Genomic DNA, 16,972 nt, shown 5'->3' with positions numbered 1-16,972 from the left:
TAGGGAAAGCCACACAGTCTGATGACTGAGTCCAGCCCTGACCTGAACTCTCCTTCCAGGGAGCAGCTCGTGTGTAGAACCTGATGGTTTTGTGGAGGGGATTAACCGAGCTAAGAAACGTGAAGCCAAAGCCCGAGATAACAGGCACCACCGCCAAGGCAGCGGTGACGACGAGCAGCGTTCCCTTTTGTTTTCAGTTGGAACAAAAACTAAAGATTTTCCTTTGGCTTTGCATTTCCTAAGAACTTTCCACTGAGGTGTATCCCCCTATTAATACCTAAAACTTAGAACCCTTGAATCAAGGCATTCAGCTAAAAGGAGGAAAAGACATTCAGAGCAGGGATCGTCCATCCAGCCTCCTGGCTCCTCCGACCCCCGACCGCCCTCCCCAGCCAGGGCCTTTTCCATCTTGGGTGTGATACGCTGAATTGACGCGACTTGAAAGGGAAGATGCTAAACATGCTTCTTCCCCTTTAGGATATTTTCATTGTGTATATTTTGTTTTTAAGCATGCTTCTTTGGGGGCAAAGAATATGTTTACTAGAGAAAAGATAACATAGTTTTGGAAGCAATGGATGGTTTCCATAATAAGATGGAAAGCAAGCCTTTATAATAGAAGGTAATACAGAACTGATGCACATTTCTTGATGTAAAGGAAAGCTTTTTAGCCCCCCTGTCTAAAACACTACCATGAACTCGGAGTTATGCTAACGTGTGAGTGGAATGATAAGGAGCCAACCACTCCTCAGAGAGCCTGCTCAGGGGAAAAGCCGACAGTCAGGTTCCAGGAGCATCCAGGAAGCAAAGACCTGCCGTGAGCCGCCCAGTGGACCCCGTGGTCTGGAGGCAAGCTCTGAAGACGTTTCTGACCTCTTGCCAGCAGGTCTTAGGCCCAGTAGTGCTTGGTTCTTGCATCCTGAAGTTGCCAAAGTCAGAAGACAATATAGTGGGTAACAGTTTAATAAGATAATGGCTTTTAGACACTCTCTTCTCCAGATTGACTTTGGGTCCCAAAGAATCATAGGTCACTTTCTTTCTATTCTTTGGCTCCGGTCACACCATGTCCCAGGGGATTCTCTTTGCCTCATGTTTTTCCACATTGTTTCCTGGTAGGATTTTTTTCTTTGCTTCTTTCTCCATGTCTTTGAATCTCTGAAGCAGTATTTTGGGATTGCCCTAACCCAAGCCTTCTTCTTATTATAGTCCCAATTTCCTGAGAAAACGTACTCTTGCTTCAGATCCTCTACCCATCCCCTGTGTGTATCTTGTGCTTCACTCATCTCCCACCCATTGGTACAGGCTGATAGCCTAACACAGCAAAATAGTTTATGTGGTATCCATTGAAACAAGAAGCCATCTGTAAAAATGGTTTTTGAGTGATGGCACCATATTGAAATGAGCCTATGGGTTCCCAAAGGAAGTACTTGGGAAGGGATAATTCCCTCCCGGAAAGAAAAGTTCTGTGGTAACTTACTGTTTTACAGTCACATCATAAAAACCAACTCAAAGGTTCTGCACTTGGCTTAAGCTATGTTCTAGCATGCTTAAAACCTATAATCTGTATATACAGGAAACAGGCTTGGAGTCGTAACAGTGTGTCTGTCTCACTGTCTCTAGGACTATCATGGATAAGAAGGAGCTCCTGGAGTTTGCTCAGCTCGGCTGTTACTTGGAATATGATCTCTTTGGCACTGAACTCTTGAATTACCCATTCAACCCAGATATCGACATGCCTGATGATAATAAAAGAATTAGAAGGTAAATACACTGAAATCTCTCATGGCATTCCCTTTTACCAGCCCTTTTGGATTCTCATATCGGATGAGTATTAGCAAAGATCCAGAAAACATAAGCAGGCTGAACTGGAAACTTGCAGAGCAAAATATAACTATGCTATTTCAGGGAGAAAATCTCTATATATTATTTCAAGGAGAAAATGAGTCATCCTAAGTAGACAAAAGCTTAGCAGAGCTTTAGAAGTTCAGTGCAGCTGGGCAGCTGACAGGGTGCACAGCCCCTGCCAAGGGAGGAGGGAAACAAAAGACCTTTCCTCTCTACCCCTAATGAAATTAGCTGTTCCTTCCCAGAGTCATAACTTACTGCAATGAATTTTTGAAATGTGTTGTTAAAAGTATTCACTGAAGAACTGATGGCCACTTAAATGTTAAATATAATGCCCCAAATCCAAACATCATGTAAATCTCAGCCTTCCAAATTGTCTAATGTGTGGTGAAAGCTTTGGGAGCCATGCTCTGGGGCCAGGCGGGGAGTTTTCCTGCCATGTGAGGACAGAATGCACCCACTGAAGGGCGACTTCTCTCGGGCATATGTAGGGGTCGCAGAGCCCTCTGATAAGGGTGTGAAGCTTGGGGCAGAGATTTGGGGTGAGACGTAAGTTCAGGTATGACTGGCCGATATGCATGGAATCCGGGGGCAAGAGAAGGTCGAGAGGGAGAGCGTTCCCTCTGCCGAGATGAGAGGGGAGCGCAGATGCCGTCCTGGGGAGGGCACGTCTCCGAGAAGGAAGGAGGTGGCAGGTGAAACTGGGGCGCCAGAAGGCGGGCGGCGGAGGCTGACCAGGGCGTGTGGGAAGCTGCACTGAGGCCAGGGACTGGGGTGCGCCCTGGCACCAAGGCGCACGATTAGGTGACTATTTTTCCTTAAAAAACGTTTCCATTTTGAGAGTGGGAAGCTGTGCGGGTGGTCGAGGCCTGGCGTTGCGTCTCAAAGACACTGAGGGCGGGGGCTGAGAGGGCCGGGGACAAGCTGGAAGAGAGCACGGGGAGGACGGCCAGTTCTGTGGGGCAGTGGAGCAGGGCGCGGCCTGCGGCCCGAGCCGTGGCGAGGCCCAGAACGGGCTTAGAGGGGGAAACAGGCCAGACGTGAGCACCCGAGGCTCCCCGTGGCTCGGCCGGGACGGTCTGCGGCGGCTCCCGGGCTGGCGCTGCCCTGGGGACTGTGTACTCCTCATCTAAGCTCGTCGGTGCCAGCCCAGCAGCCTGAGTGCCCGGCTGCCTGAGGGCCACTGCCCTGCGCTCTGCGAGGGCGCGCTGCTGCCCCGGCTCCACCAGGGAGCCCAGCTTTTTTGAATACCCAAACCAGGTTTTGACAACCAGATTTTTGTTTCTTTTGTGTGTGTTTTACTTCATGTTTCATTCCCTTGCCCAGGACCGCTGTCCAGGACAGGCAGGGAGCCTTCCGCAGCCACCACGGGCTGGCGCATCCCCGAGAATCTGTTTCCTCAAGGCCCCTGGGCTGTTGGGGGGATGGGGCCTCGAAACCTTGATTTCGGGGTGAATGTCCTCAGGTCGTCCTCCTCCCCCTGCAAGGGGCAAGTCTGCAGCCTCAGGGTGCCTCTTCTGCGCTCCCCAGCCCCCCGCCTGCCCCACCTTCCTCCAGGCTCCCAGACGTCCTGGAAGAGAAGTGAGGAAACCGGACGAGGGGTCTGTGGGGGAGAAACGGCTCCCCCAGCATTGATTTTAGCAACTTTCGGGGATTCGTTCAAGAGCTTAATTTTGGTCTTCTTGTCTTGTGCCAAATGGAAACACTTTGGCTCTATGGAAATACAGCAGGAGCTTGAGTGTGCGCGTTTGGGCTGTCCACGGTCAGCCTACACACTCGTGTGTGCTTCGGCAGCCTTAAAGTGAAACCAGGTGCCGGGCCCCTGGCCCCACGGGGCTCGCGGGAATCACCGGCAGCCTCGGCGTTGTTTGCGCCCCTGTGTCCGTGGGGGTCCCTCCCCCACACTTGGTTTTCAGCATTTGCCTGTGTCCTTCGCCCCCACAGCTCAAAGCCCCAACCGCGAGGACACCGGCGCGGCTGCCCACCTCTGATCGCAGCCCCAGAAGCTCAGTGTCGAACACCTGTTTCCAGTCTTATGCCCCATTTCTCAAATCTTATTATATCTCTGCCTTTTCACACTTCATAGTCTCTCCCTAATATTTGTTTACAAAACACTAACTCATTTGTATTTCTATAATTACTGTAGTTTTTGTCTTCTCCCTTCTGGCGGCCTCTCCACACAATGGCACAGCCTGCGCGCTCCCGTCCCAGTAGCCAGGGTGGTTTCCTGTCAGTCAGAACATGACTGTGCTTCTAGAGCCGCGGCAGCATCTTTCTCTCAGTTAATTAGTCTCCAGATTCTTGACTTAATGAGCTCCAACGCTTCCATTTCTAAATAAGAGCATCTTGGCCCTCGTGTTCTTTTCTTGCTACTTCACGATTCAGTAATTTTGTGTCTCAGAATGTGACCCAGCGCGTCCTACGGTGATGGCTGCTTTGTCCGCACGCTAGCCTTTCCAGTAATGAGGTATCCTTTCTCTCAGACAAGAATGAGTCCAAAACCTTGAGAAGCGCTCAGGGAAGACGGGGCGGGGAGGAGGCGTGCCCTAATGCCCCCTCCCCTGTGCTGCTTTCTCAGCACCCGCAGCTCTGCGCATCCTGCCCAGCTAACTCCCTCAAACAGTTCATTCCAGAGTACTTGCCTCCTTGCTCTTTTTTCCTTTGTCATTCTGGCTAAAACTTTGTTGATTTTATTGATTTTTTTAAGGAAACAACTTTAGGTTTAGTTGCTTCTCTTGATTGTCTTTTCATCTCAATTTCATTTATCTCAGCTTGAATCTTTACTGTTTCCTTCCGTCTACTAAGTTTGGGCTCTGTTTGCTCTTCTTGTTCTGGTTTCTTTAGGTATGAAGTTAGGTTATTGATTGGGATCTTTTTTCTTCTTTAATGTAGGCAGTTAGTGCTATAAATTCCCCCCTCAGCACTGCCTTTGTGAATCCCTTAAGTTTTGCTATGTTGTATTTTCATTTCATTTGTCTCAAGGTATTTCCTAACTTCCCCTGTGATTTCTTATTTGACCCATTGATTGTTTAATAGTGTATTGTTTAATTTCCACATATTTGTAAAGTTTCCAGTTTCCCTTCTGTTATTGATTTCTAGCTTTATTCCATTGTGATCCTAAAAGATACTTTGTTTGATTTCAGAATTTGAAAACTTCTTAGGGTTTGACTAGTGGCCCGTCGTGTGACTTCTCCTGGAGAACGGTCCTGTGTGCTCTGCTCTGTGCGTGTGCCTTGGGTCCCGCTGGTCAAGTGATGGTCAAGTCCTCTCTTTCCTTACTGATCTTCTGCTTAGATGTTCTATCAATTTTTGAAAGAACTATTTCTCCATCAATTCTTTCAATATTTGCTTCTTATATTGTGGGACTCTGTTGTGAATATATGTTTATAATCATTTTATATCCTTGCTGGATTGAACCTTTTATCAATATATGATATCCTTCTTTGTCTTCCTTTTTGACTTGAAGTCTATTTTATCTGACAATAATACAGCCACCCCAACTTTCTTTGGATTACTATTTGCATAAAATATCTGTTTCTACCTTTTACTTTAAACCTCTTTGTGTCTTTGTATCTAAAGCGAGTCTCTTGTAGACAGCATATAGATGGATCATGCTTTTTCATCTAGTCTGTGAGTCTCTGCCTTTTAATAAGGGAGTTTAATACGTGACATTTAAGGTAATAAATGAGAAGGTAGGATTACTTCTCTCATTTAGTTGTGTTCTGTATATCTTGTATGTTATTTGTTTCTCAATTACTCCATAACTCTCCCTTTTTTTGTAGTTAGTTGCTTTTTTGTAGTACATCATTTTCTCTTCTTTTCTCTATGATTCTCTGTATTTTGTAGTTATTTTCTTATTGGTCACATTGTAAGTAAAACTAACATCTCAGAAGAATAGCAAACTATTTCAAGTAGTGCCAACTTTGTTTCAGTAGTATACAAAGTCTACTCTTCTGTATCTCTGTCTCCCCCTTTATATTGTTATTGTCTCAGATTACATCTTCATACAGTATATGCCCATTAACATAGATTTAAAATGTTATTTTACACATTTGCCTGTTAAGTTACATGGGGTGGGGGGGCAGTTTTAAATCAAAGGCACAATAATACAGGACTTCCTATTTAACTATGTAGGAACCTCTACCACTGTTCTTTATGTCTTCTTATGGCTTTGCGTTACTGTCCAGTGTCCTTTTAGTTCAGCTGGAAGGACTTCCTTAAGGAATCCTTGAAGAGCAGGTCTTCAGGTAATAAACATTTCCAGTTTTTGTGAATGTCTTGATTTCTCCTCCATTTTGGAAGATAATTTTTGCCAGATATAGAATTATTGATTGACAGTTTTTCTTTTCTAGGGACTTTAAATATTCCATCCCACAGTCTCCTTGGTTTCTGATGAGAAATCCACTGTTAATCTTTTTGGGAATTGCTATATGTGAAAAGTCACTTCTGTCTTGTGGCTCTCAAAATCCTCTCTTTGTCTTTGGATTTTGACAATTTCACTATAATGTGTGTTGGTGTAGGTCTCTTACACTCTATCCTTCTTGGAGTTTGTTCACTTTCCTGGATATGAATATTCATGTCTTTCATCACATTTGGGAAGGTTTTGGCCATTATTTTTCTGCCCCTTTCTCTCTCTCTCATCCGTCTGGGACTCTGAGGATGCAAATGTTGGCTGCTTGATGGTGTCCCACAGTTCCCTCAAGCTCTTCTCTTTTTTCTTTCTGCTCCTCACACTGGATAATTCATTTGTCTTGTCTTCAGATTCACTGATCCTTTCTGCTGTCTATTCAAATCTGCTGTTGAATCTATCTAATGAGTTTTTTTCATTTCAATTACTGTACTTTGCAGCTCCAAAATTTCTCTTTGTTTCCTTTCATAATTTCTCTCTTTTATTCAGACATTTTCCTACATAAATCCTTCAGTTCTTTTTATATGAATTCCTTTAGCTCACTGGATATATTTAAGACAGTTGATTTAAAGCCTTTGAATATATGTGCTTCCTCAGGGATGGCTTATGGAAAAATCTTATTTTCCTGTGAATGGGATATAATTTTCTGTTTATGTGTTTGTAATTTTTTGTTTGGAACAGGACATTCTGAGTATTATGTTGTTAAAAGTCTGGAAATTTAGGTCTCCTGCTCCTCTGGGATTGCTAGGTTTGTTGTATTGTTGTTTAGGGCTGGAGTCTAATTTGTGACCCTTCCAAACTACTTTTGCTCCCAAATGGGGAATGGAAAGAGAAAAAAGAAAATTAGGTACTGCCTTTTTAAGAATTCTCCACGTGTTTTGCCTCGTGGGGGTTGGAACAGTGGCCACTCCACGTGAGCTCCCCAGTGATCTGGAGTAGCTGGTCAAGAGCAGTGGCCAGCGATTCGCCATACTGCCCCGGGGTTTGGAGGCCTGGGCTCTTTCAGCCCACCCGGCACCAGTAAGCTGTAGCGGGAGCCCCGTCTGTCACCCACCGTGCTGCCTGCCAGGCGGGGGGACTGGGGAGTTGTAGCCACTGCAGGGAGGGTGAAATTCTCCAGTACTTGCCACAGCTACCCTTCTCTACATCCTGCCCTTCCTTGGAGGCAGCACAGAGTTCCTGCATCCAGAGCTCTGAACAGTCAACGGAGACGGTTCCTGCCAGTCCTTCAGCTGCCCTGGTGGAGCGACTGGCTCCTTGAGCCGCCTCCTCCGCCATCTTCCCACGCCCTCAGCCTTTGAAAAATGACAGTCGAGCTCAGCGTAGCCCTTCACTTTCCCAACTGACTTACTCTCTGAATGTTTTACTTGTACTAATATTTGCCTACTTTAATCACAGTCACTGATAAAAGGAGAGAGGGAAGATAAGATCTGAAAAATGGGTCCAAAAGAGGCATTTTAGGGAGGCCATCTGAATGCAAATCCAGGTTATTTAGTGAAATGCCAAAGTGGCCGTTCATTCCAACCAGCCCGGCCTGGCAGGGGCTCTCTCCTGTGCAGAACTGCCCACATTTGCCCCATGAAGATCACAGGCTGGCCGTGTCCCGGGGTGTGGAGGGAGGGTCTCCTGGCTCACAAGCCACAATGGGGGAGCAGCTTTAGGACAAACACAATGAGTTTACGACTAAAAAGTGGAAAGCACCCTGAAAATGTAAAATGTGAGACAAATACCAAACAATGAGCCAATATTTTCCACAGGGTGCGTCTCCTGGTGGACGAGGGCTACGGAGAACGAGTCCTGATGGCCCACGACATTCACACGAAAAATCGTCTGGTGAAATATGGCGGCCATGGCTACTCCCACATACTCACCAACATTGTTCCTAAGATGCTGCATAGAGGTATCAGCCAAAGTGCGGTGGATAAGATACTCATCGAGAACCCAAAGCAGTGGCTAACCTTCAAGTAGGATAACTGCTCCCGAGTTGACAGCTTGAGTATAAAACTTGCAGAGAACACTCGATGATTTCAAACCCAATGTGAGATATAAACCAGAGCAACATGGGACTAAAGACCGATAATTTCTATAAGAAATAGAAGAGTTTTGCCCACTGAGTTTAACTAAGCCCTGTTTTTTCTCCTTTCCCAAATAGATAGATAAGCACCTGTTTTCAAACAGTGGTTTAAAGTCTACAGCCCCTAAGTGGAGAGTTTTTGTTTTTTTCTCTAATTTATCAGCTGCAGTACTTGAGGAAATTTAAAATGTTTCTGGTTAAATTACCCCCTTCTGGAGCAATCTAATGTTTCTTGTAATATTGATGGTCCTACTACTAATTCTCCTGCTGTTCTTTAATTAATGCTTGATGACTAATTCGGCACTTTTAAGATCGTTCCTGCAGCAAGGGGAGTTAAATTTTGAGGCCTTTTTTCAAAGGATACTGTAACATAATTACCAATCTATGGTGGTGAAATTATGTGGGGAGGTTAATTGTATGCTGTCCATCTACCTGTATATACTTATAATAAATCAGTTTCTGAAGACTTTGCCTGTCTGGTATCCATTTTTGTTGTGAATTTCGTTATGTTTTGCAAAAGAGGCCATCAACACAGATCTATGCGCAATTACAAAAATTCAATCATAAAAGTCAAAATATATTACATAATATATAGTTTAATGAATCATTACATTTATAATAACAAAGGCCACAATTTAATTAATTGGTAAGATAGAATGCAAAAAAGAAATGTTTGCCTCGTATATGTTCCCTTTATTTCCTTTACCTTTTGTTTGTGTTTTTCACTTGGTCCCAAACAGACAAAATATGCTTATTTATCCAGAGACAAGATCATCTCTTTTAGAAATGACAGTATGATTCTAGATATATACTCTTTAAAATGTACCCAGCCCTGTTTTTTTGCATCGATAAAGGCGTTTTAGTTAGCTCTTAGTTGAAACCCTTAGTTGATGTGCACTACTGCTCGAATCCTCATGATGCTATGTGGTACCAAAAGAATTTTCTAAAGCTTTGCTACCAATTCCTATTTGATAAATATATATTGCTAAATAGAAACAAAATTCATTATAACCCATTTATCTGTTATCATTAGAAAGGCCAAATAGAATTAGTCATTATCTTGATGAATGGGCTAAGTGTTTTCAGTCACATAAATTATGACGGTTACTCAGAAGCAGGCATTTAAACAAAGCAAACACCCTTCAGGTGGGACCACCATGCCTGGCTCTTTTGCAATGTTGAGGTTTCCTAAACAAAATACATTTTTGCTAATCAAAAATGATCAAGCTCTCTGTGAGTTAGAACAGAAAGTACCAAAGAGGAGCCAGCCAGGAAAACAAACTAATTCCTTTAAATGAAAAAATGCAAATGTCCTCCACCGAACAGGCAGATTTTCAAATCTCTGTTTCTGAAATCTACTTGTCAACAAGTCTTCAAGGCAACCCAGAGAGGAACATACTTTTCCTTGTACTGGTGGAGGTTGTCTGATAGTTAGGCTATATCAACATGCATTTTTAACCTTTTCCTTCGATTAAAGAGATGGCTTTGGGCAGTGTATTTTAACTAGAGAGAAAGGATTTGCGCTACTCTCAAAGTCTTTTACTTGACTGTCAGCTTCAATCCATGTCAGAAAGAAGAAGGAAAAAATGATAACTCAAATTCAGCTGATTCATAAGCATTGTGGAGGAAAGCCACTTTGTTTCTGCGGTCTGGTATTAACAGTCGGCCACGAACCGCAGTGGAAGTATTGATTGGCAGGCGATAATAAGGAAACCAAAGGCGTAACTTAGAGAAATGTGAAGTAACTGAAGGAATTTAATTTTCTGGATAACTAAAGAGATGTCATTTTAATTATTTTACTCTTCCATATATTTCTGCCATCCAAAATAAGTCAAACTATGTATATATATTTATATATTCCTTTTTAAATTAGATTTTGAGGCTGTACAGCCACTGTGCCTTATGGACTAAAGCCATATATTATATTTCATCTAACATAAATATATGTAGCAGGTATTTGTATAAAATATATACACTTTGTTATCGTATTGGTTATATGGGAAACAATTTGGAGAGAACCTCAGACCTGTGGAAACTGTGAGGCCCCGGGTGCCTGGTAGTGCATGCAGCAGCGCAAACCAAACCTCTGTGCAGTGGGTTATGAATAATCTTTTGTTCCAAAGAAAGCCAAAAAAAAAGCCTTGCTCTCATTTAATACCAAAGACATTTTTCTGACTTAGAAGTAAATCTAAATGCTCTCTATTGACAAAATGGACACATAAGGGGTTTTTCTAAATACCATACATAATTACATATTTTCACACTTAGAAGGTAATCCTATGATACAATTCCAATCTCTATTTTTAAGGACTATCACCAGAAAAGGAGAGAAAAGAAAACTCAAAAGGAAAAAGAAAATACGAAAATGCTCATAGGCTTGGGAATTCCCCCAAATCCAGAAAATTCCAGGTTAAGGCTTGAAGTTGAGTCACTCCCAGGTCTGGCTAAAGTCAGCAAGAGTCCGAGGCAAACAGTCTCTTTGGGGACAAGCAGCTGTCCTGGGCAGGCTCGCCTGGCCAGCGCAGACGGTCCTTCCCAGCTACGGACGGGCTCCGGGGACCAGGATCACAGAAGACTCACGAGGACCGAAGCGGACTGGGTGCAAGCAGCGAGGGCGCGGCCACCCGAGGACCGGGAGTCGGGGGTGCCTCGCGCCTTGGGGTGCTCCGCAGAGCCGGCCACGTGGCGGGCCCGGGGCGCGGGGCACGCGGCCCGGCCGGGCCGGCTCAGTCGGCGTAGACGATGAAGCCCGAGAACGTGCTGTACTTGTTGTTGTTGCCGCCGTGCGCCTTGCCGCCGTCCAGCTTGACGTAGACCTCGTCTCCAGGCTCCAGGTGCAGCACCACGCTGTTGCTGGCGTAGTCGTAGTTCTGGTCGGCGTCCTGCGCGATGGCGCTGGCGCGCACCTGCGGGCACAGACAGCGTTAGGCCGGGCAGCCCCCGGGGCCCGCACAGCCCTCTTCCCGCCCTGCAGCCCCACGCGCCGGCGCCCCAGGTGAGCAGGGCAGTCCTGCAGGTGCATTTTAATGTAAGCCACGGGCAGCAGTTCTGACCAGCCGCGCAGGTGCACGGAAGCTCCAGCCCGTCTCCATGGGTCCCCAGGGTTCCTAGAAGGCCTTATGGAGACCCTCGGGAGGTAGGGGCCAGGGGCCGCGAGGACGGAGACTTCCCACGTCCCTCTCCTAAGGCACTTGTCGCCTGGCCTAGCTCACGTTTACAGCTCTGGTGTTCCTGCCCAAGCCGTCGGTTTCTGGCTTACCCTGATATGCACGCCGCGGTCAGCCGTTTGATTTCCACATTCCTAAATGTCACGCGAGGAACTGAGGCCCGTGGCCAGGGGTCTCTGAGGCCCGTGGGAGGTGTGGGCTCTCACCAAATGCACCTCTATGTTTAGGAGGTGCTGGAAGGACGGCCTGCCGGGGCTGAGCCCTGCCATTCTGCTCCGTGGCTCCTGTGAGCTCATTAGGGAGTTGACAGACATTTGCAAACAGACCAATTGCCTATCAAGTGATATGGACATTCTGTCACATCCTCAACTCAAATTAGGCTTCATATTCATTTAGATATATTTTCATTCTGCCTTGGGAAAATCTTTCAATAGGCAGACATATTTGATTTATTTCAGCAAAACGTCTTCCACTTTGTGGCTTGTTTCAATTCCACTGTAATGATAGCTCCCCGAATAACAGCCAGTGATTTAGTGGTTTTGCAGCCCTGCACTGTGTAATAATACATGACTCGGGGCACAATATACTGGATTTTATCATTTGGCAAAATGAGGGAAATGAGACATAAGTCAAGAATTTCCATGCATTTCTTTCAAAATTTAAATGATAGGTTTTCAAATTAAATTTTCATGTGGTATTCTCACATTAATGCTGAAATGTTAAAAAAGGAGAAGGTCCTTTGACACTGCTGAACTGGTAAAGTAATTTGAGTCACATTTTAAAAATTTCTTTCTGGTATCATATAGCAGAGGGAGAGAAGGGTGCACAGGCTGTAGGACTGCTTAGCAGGAGCTGGCTGGCGCCGGCGCCCTGCGTGCTGAAGGCGATAGCTGTGCCCAGTGCTCAGAAGCTCAGGCTCGGACGCGCCCGCCCATGGATAAGGTGGTCTGTTTTGACCACTAAGTGCCAATACAATGAACTTCATAGCATTTCCGAGGAATTAGTCATTCGTTTGTAGGAGTTGGATGCTTCGAATCGTTCATTTTATCTAGTCATTCTTCCCAGGAAAAAATTCTACAAGGAAAATATTGTTCCCATAGCCAGATTTTTTAAAATGTGTATGTGTTGACTAGGTGAGAAAAGTTAAAATACAAAACAGTAACTAGCCATACTATTAATAAATCAATTAGTTATCAACCAGTCTATACCTATCAGCTATATTAAGAACTGGATTCACATTTTATTCAGAGTTTGCGGGATATATTTTCTATGAGAAGTATGTTTTAACATTGTTCTCTATAGGCAGTCATTTGGGAACTGGGACTCACAGAAATCATTTTATTTAGAGAAAGCAATCTTAAAAAATATAATGCAGTTTTTCTTCTGGAGACTGTCACCCCACAACTATGCAACATTACCGTTTGTGTTCGGTAGCCCACAGATGGAGGGGGGATGCCCCAGACTGAGGGGCCCACGGCTGCAGCTCCTTTGCTGGATAGAGAACAGTATGTTTGTTGTTTTAATGCAATTCTCTAAGAGTTCAGCTTATGCTCTACCGTAAGACTCTTTCCAATTAAACAGTTTCCCTACTCCCGGTACTTCACCTGCTCACCTGGTCATACTCTAGTGGCACTTCAGAGTCCAAGCTCAAGTGTGCAGCTGTCAAACTACTGAGGAGGGTCATGCATCTGCCAGGGGGCTTTTTCTGTACCTAGATGTCCACCACTTCCAGCATTTTCTCTGGGAATAGCATGCACCCTTACCCCAGCCCAATATCCCCAACTCTTCCAAAATGTACTCAAATATCTTTTCATCTTGTAAGTTTTTAGATTCTGCTTTATCTGTAGTCCATGTTTTACTACCATTAAAGATAATTAACTCAACCTTTAATTAAGCTTTCTAATAAGCATTGGCCCACAAACTCTTCATTCTTCTCAACATATTTCATGTTCACTGCTCCATAGCTAATAAATTCTTAGAGTAAAAATTGACCTTTAATTATTTTATATAGTTCTAATCCTGAGCCAGTTTTATTTTAGTGTCTTACGATAGTGGTATTATAGCTATTGTATTCAAATGGCAACATTTTTATTCAGGTTTTCTGCTAAAAGCCTACAAACATATTACAAAATATTTCCTGTCTCCTTCTAAAGCCATTACCTATAATCTGCCCATCATGGGCTCAACAAATGGCAAGCTCTGGCTCAGTGGCTGCTTCCTGGGGAATGTGAGAGGTGAGGGCCGCTCAGGGGGATGTTCCTGAGGAGGTAATGGGCTGTGCAGCCTCAGGATTATCTTATTAGTGAGGATTTATCATTAGAGGCAATATTTACGGTAACATTTGCTCATTTAATTAATTGCTACTGATGTTCTCATAATTTCATTTTCATTGTACTTCTGTGGAATCATAAACAAAAGGTTAAGTGGCACATCTGGTTAATTTACTGCCCTTTGATGGTTCCATCTGTGACCCTGCATTCAACACAAAGCGTAAATAAAATAGCTCTCAAATGGCCATGGCCCAGAGGCTCCCCCCTTCCTGTAGCAAACCACATCGTTGGTTTAATTTTTGTGCTTCTCAAAATTCACTTAATGCTTGGAGCATCCCCCTGACATGGATCTGAGTTTCTGTTTCCTGAAATCCAACTAGGCCAGCTCTGCCACTGCGCTTCTAAGAGGGGACCAGACAGGGTGGGGTGGAAAGCCAAGGGTGAATAGTTGGTTAGTGGTAACAAAGAAGATGTGATAAGATTGCTCATTCACAGCTGACAGCAGACCAGATTTTTTCCTGATAGGTGTTTTGTGGAGATAAAATCCCTTACCAGCAACATTGCGATAACTGTTTTTCCAAAACAGCCCAGACTGAAGTAAATCTCTCTCTGTGTATATATATATATTGTTACCCTGTTTCTCTTTCTCGATTACCTGTTGCACACCCTTTTTGGAGGCAGCGGCTTAAGCCCCTACCTTTTGAGGCCGGCTGTTCTGCATTGCACTTCTCCTGATCTCCGAGAGCACAGACGCCAGGGCGTCCAGGGGCTGCCACACCCAGGCGGTGCACAGCGGCACAACAAAGCCAGAGACCACCCTGTGGAGCCGGTTTTGGGGGCGGATGGAACAGGCACCGGCTCGGGTCTGGACCTCAACATTTAAACTTACTGAAATGGTTAAAATGAATTGTCCCCTGGTTCCTCGTGTAGGAACCACGTCCAGATACTTAAGAGATGTGGACATGTGCTGGCGTTTGCTGATGAAATCGCATCTTATTTCGTTCTTTTGACTACCTCTAGAGACCTCTCTTGGCCCGGCCTTTTCAGATGAGCCGACCTGTGGGCACGATGGGGCTGGGGTCTCACTGCTGTCAGCCCTCACCTGGCCTCTCCCCGGCTTGGTGGATGGTCTTTATTTATCTTTATTTCCGCTTCTGCCTAAGCCCTGCTGAGCAGCCCCGCCCGCCGCCTGTCCTGTCTTTGTTCTGGCTGTCCTCGCCGCCTGTTTACTGCTGAATTCCTGGGGGGAGGGAGCAGGGTTTCTCGTCCTTTCTCTCTCCTACACTTCGGACACTTCTCAAATAATTCTGACACTAATCTAGATCTTTGGAAGAAATCCTGCTTCCACGATGTTCAACAGAAACCTGGAGACAGCTAAAAAAACACTGACTCTGGAAGGGGTCCCTGGCCTGCAGCGCAGAGCCCCTTAAGCTAAAGCTGGCGCGCGCAGCGAGGCCTCGGGTGGCGACGGCGGGTCGCGTGCCCCGCGGGGGCGCAGCGCCAGCCCCGGACCTCGGCCGCGCCCGCGGGCTGCAAAACCAGCGCGCCGGGGCCGAGCGCGCTTCTGGGTGGCTTCACGCTTCATCTGTCCCCTCTAAGACCGGCTTTGGTTCTGCAGTGACCGCGAATTTCTCAAGTAACGGTGGCGCGGCCCCGGTGGCTGCGCGCCCGGCTCAGGGAGCGAGACCCGGCGGCGGGAGCTCCGGCCACTTCACGGTCCAGGCCGGGCGGCCGCCGCGTGCAGGTGAAGGCCGCGGGCGGACCGACCGCCACGCGGCGCCGGAGCTGACAGGCGGGGACCCCGCCGGCGGGCCAGCCTGCCCGCCCCGTGCGCCCTCGCCGCGCACCCCTCGGAGTTGGGGCGCGCGTCCGGCTGCGTGTTTTAGGGTGCAAATGCACGAGCCCCAACTCTCGCTGGAGTTACCGGCGCCCCCCGCCTCTCCCCTTCCTTCTCCTTGGGCTGAAAAGTAACCCGAGTGTGCGCCTCCGCCCTGGCCGCGCGCGCGTTGGCGCGGGCACCGAGGACCCCGCCGCTCGGCCCGGGCGCCCTCGGCCGGGACGCGGCTTGCGTGCACGCGCCCCCTCGCGCCCCGCGGTCCCCCTCGCGGAAGCGTCTTTATGGCTCGGCCCCCTGACCGGACCATGCCGGAGAGCCCCGCTCGGCCCCGCTCCCGACCCCGGCCAAGAGCCTTCCGGGCGCCGGGCTCCCGGTTCCACCGCGAGGGTCGCGCTCCCGCGCGCGCCCCGGGTCCTCGCCGGGTGCCGCCTCCCCGGTGGCCCGGCGTCCCGGGTCCCCGCCGCGCGCACCTGGTTGTTCTTGCAGAGGTCCGCCCACATGCTGGTGCCATCCCCGCCGCGCATCAGGACGTGGTAGGTGAAGAAGTAGATGCCCGGGATGGAGCAGGTGAACTTGCCCGTCGCGGGGTCGTAGTGGTTGCCCAGGTTGGTGACCACGTCGTCGAATCTGAGCACCTCGTAGCCCTCGTGCTGCCGCTTGAGGCCGGCGTAGAAGGCGATCTTGGGCACGGTGCTGTAGGTGGCGGCGCTGATGGCCCCGGCCGCGCTCAGGCCCGGCGCCCCCGGCGGGCCCGGCAGGCCCTGGCGGCCCGGCTCGCCCCTCTCGCCCGGGGGCCCCGCGGGGCCCGGCGGCCCGGGCTCTCCGGGGGGCCCGCGCGGGCCCGCCTTCCCGGGCCGGCCCGCCTCGCCCTTGGGGCCCTGGACGAAGGTGGGCAGGGCCTGCATGAGGCCGCGGTCCGGCGTGGCGGCCGTGCTGGGCGCCTTGGTGCCGCCGTAGGGGTCGCAGACCATGCGGCAGGTGCCGAGCATCTCGTAGTGCGCGGAGGAGCCGGCGGAGCTCACCAGCACCGGGATCAGCACCACCAGCAGCAGCACCATGACCACCCCCAGCGCCCCCGCGGCGATCAGGCGCCGCCTGCTGCCCACCAGCCGGCTCAGCGCGGGCCGCTCCTCCTGCCTGCCTTTGGACAGAATTTTGAAGGCTGGGCGGGGACCTCCTCGCGGCGAAAAGCGGCCCCTGGGGGCTGCGCGGGGGGAGCGCGCCGAGGGGCGCGGGCCGAGCCCGCGGGGCGGGGGGCGCGGGCGTCCGCCCGCCGCGGCCTCCACCTGTGGCCGCCGCGCTCACGCCTGGCCGCCCGCCGCGCTCACGCCTGGCCGCCCGCCGCCCGCGCCACTTCGCCCCAACTTTCCGTCC

The 16,972-nt window shown here is 48.4% G+C and overlaps 2 protein-coding genes across 5 annotated transcripts in view; one reads left to right on the top strand and one right to left on the bottom strand.

Annotated features, from left to right (window-relative positions):
* PTER (phosphotriesterase related) overlaps window positions 1–8,790 on the top strand; it is a 50,794-nt gene extending 42,004 nt beyond the window's left edge. For all 4 annotated transcript variants that reach the window (XM_058297914.2, XM_058297916.2, XM_058297915.1 and 1 more), the window contains 2 exons: window positions 1,618–1,758; window positions 8,008–8,790. In XM_058297914.2, the coding sequence (XP_058153897.1) occupies window positions 1,618–1,758; window positions 8,008–8,218 (352 nt within the window). In that variant the 3' untranslated portion in view covers window positions 8,219–8,790. The remainder of the gene's footprint in view (window positions 1–1,617; window positions 1,759–8,007) is intronic.
* A 110-nt stretch (window positions 8,791–8,900) lies between these two features.
* On the bottom strand, window positions 8,901–16,726 carry C1QL3 (complement C1q like 3). Its single transcript, XM_004468886.5, has 2 exons — window positions 16,069–16,726; window positions 8,901–11,230 (listed from the first exon to the last, which is right to left on the bottom strand). Exons 1-2 carry the CDS (start codon window positions 16,654–16,656, stop codon window positions 11,051–11,053), a joined length of 768 nt encoding a protein of 255 aa, XP_004468943.2. The 5' UTR covers window positions 16,657–16,726; the 3' UTR covers window positions 8,901–11,050.
* Between the last annotated feature and the right edge of the window lie 246 nt (window positions 16,727–16,972).

The sequence above is a fragment of the Dasypus novemcinctus genome, chromosome 5 (genome assembly GCF_030445035.2).
Source record: "Dasypus novemcinctus isolate mDasNov1 chromosome 5, mDasNov1.1.hap2, whole genome shotgun sequence".
Lineage (NCBI taxonomy): Eukaryota > Metazoa > Chordata > Mammalia > Cingulata > Dasypodidae > Dasypus > Dasypus novemcinctus.
Note: the sequence above shows the minus strand (reverse complement) of the source record. Positions and strands in the feature narration are given on the sequence as shown.

Excerpts from the sequence above, each read along its gene's own strand:
- C1QL3 (XM_004468886.5), bottom strand. The coding sequence starts at position 16,656 with ATGGTGCTGCTGCTGGTGGTGCTGATCCCGGTGCTGGTGAGCTCCGCC. Across the intron at positions 11,231-16,068 it reads ACCTCTGCAAGAACAACCAG|GTGCGCGCCAGCGCCATCGC; the intron begins GTGCGCGCGGCG and ends CTGTGCCCGCAG.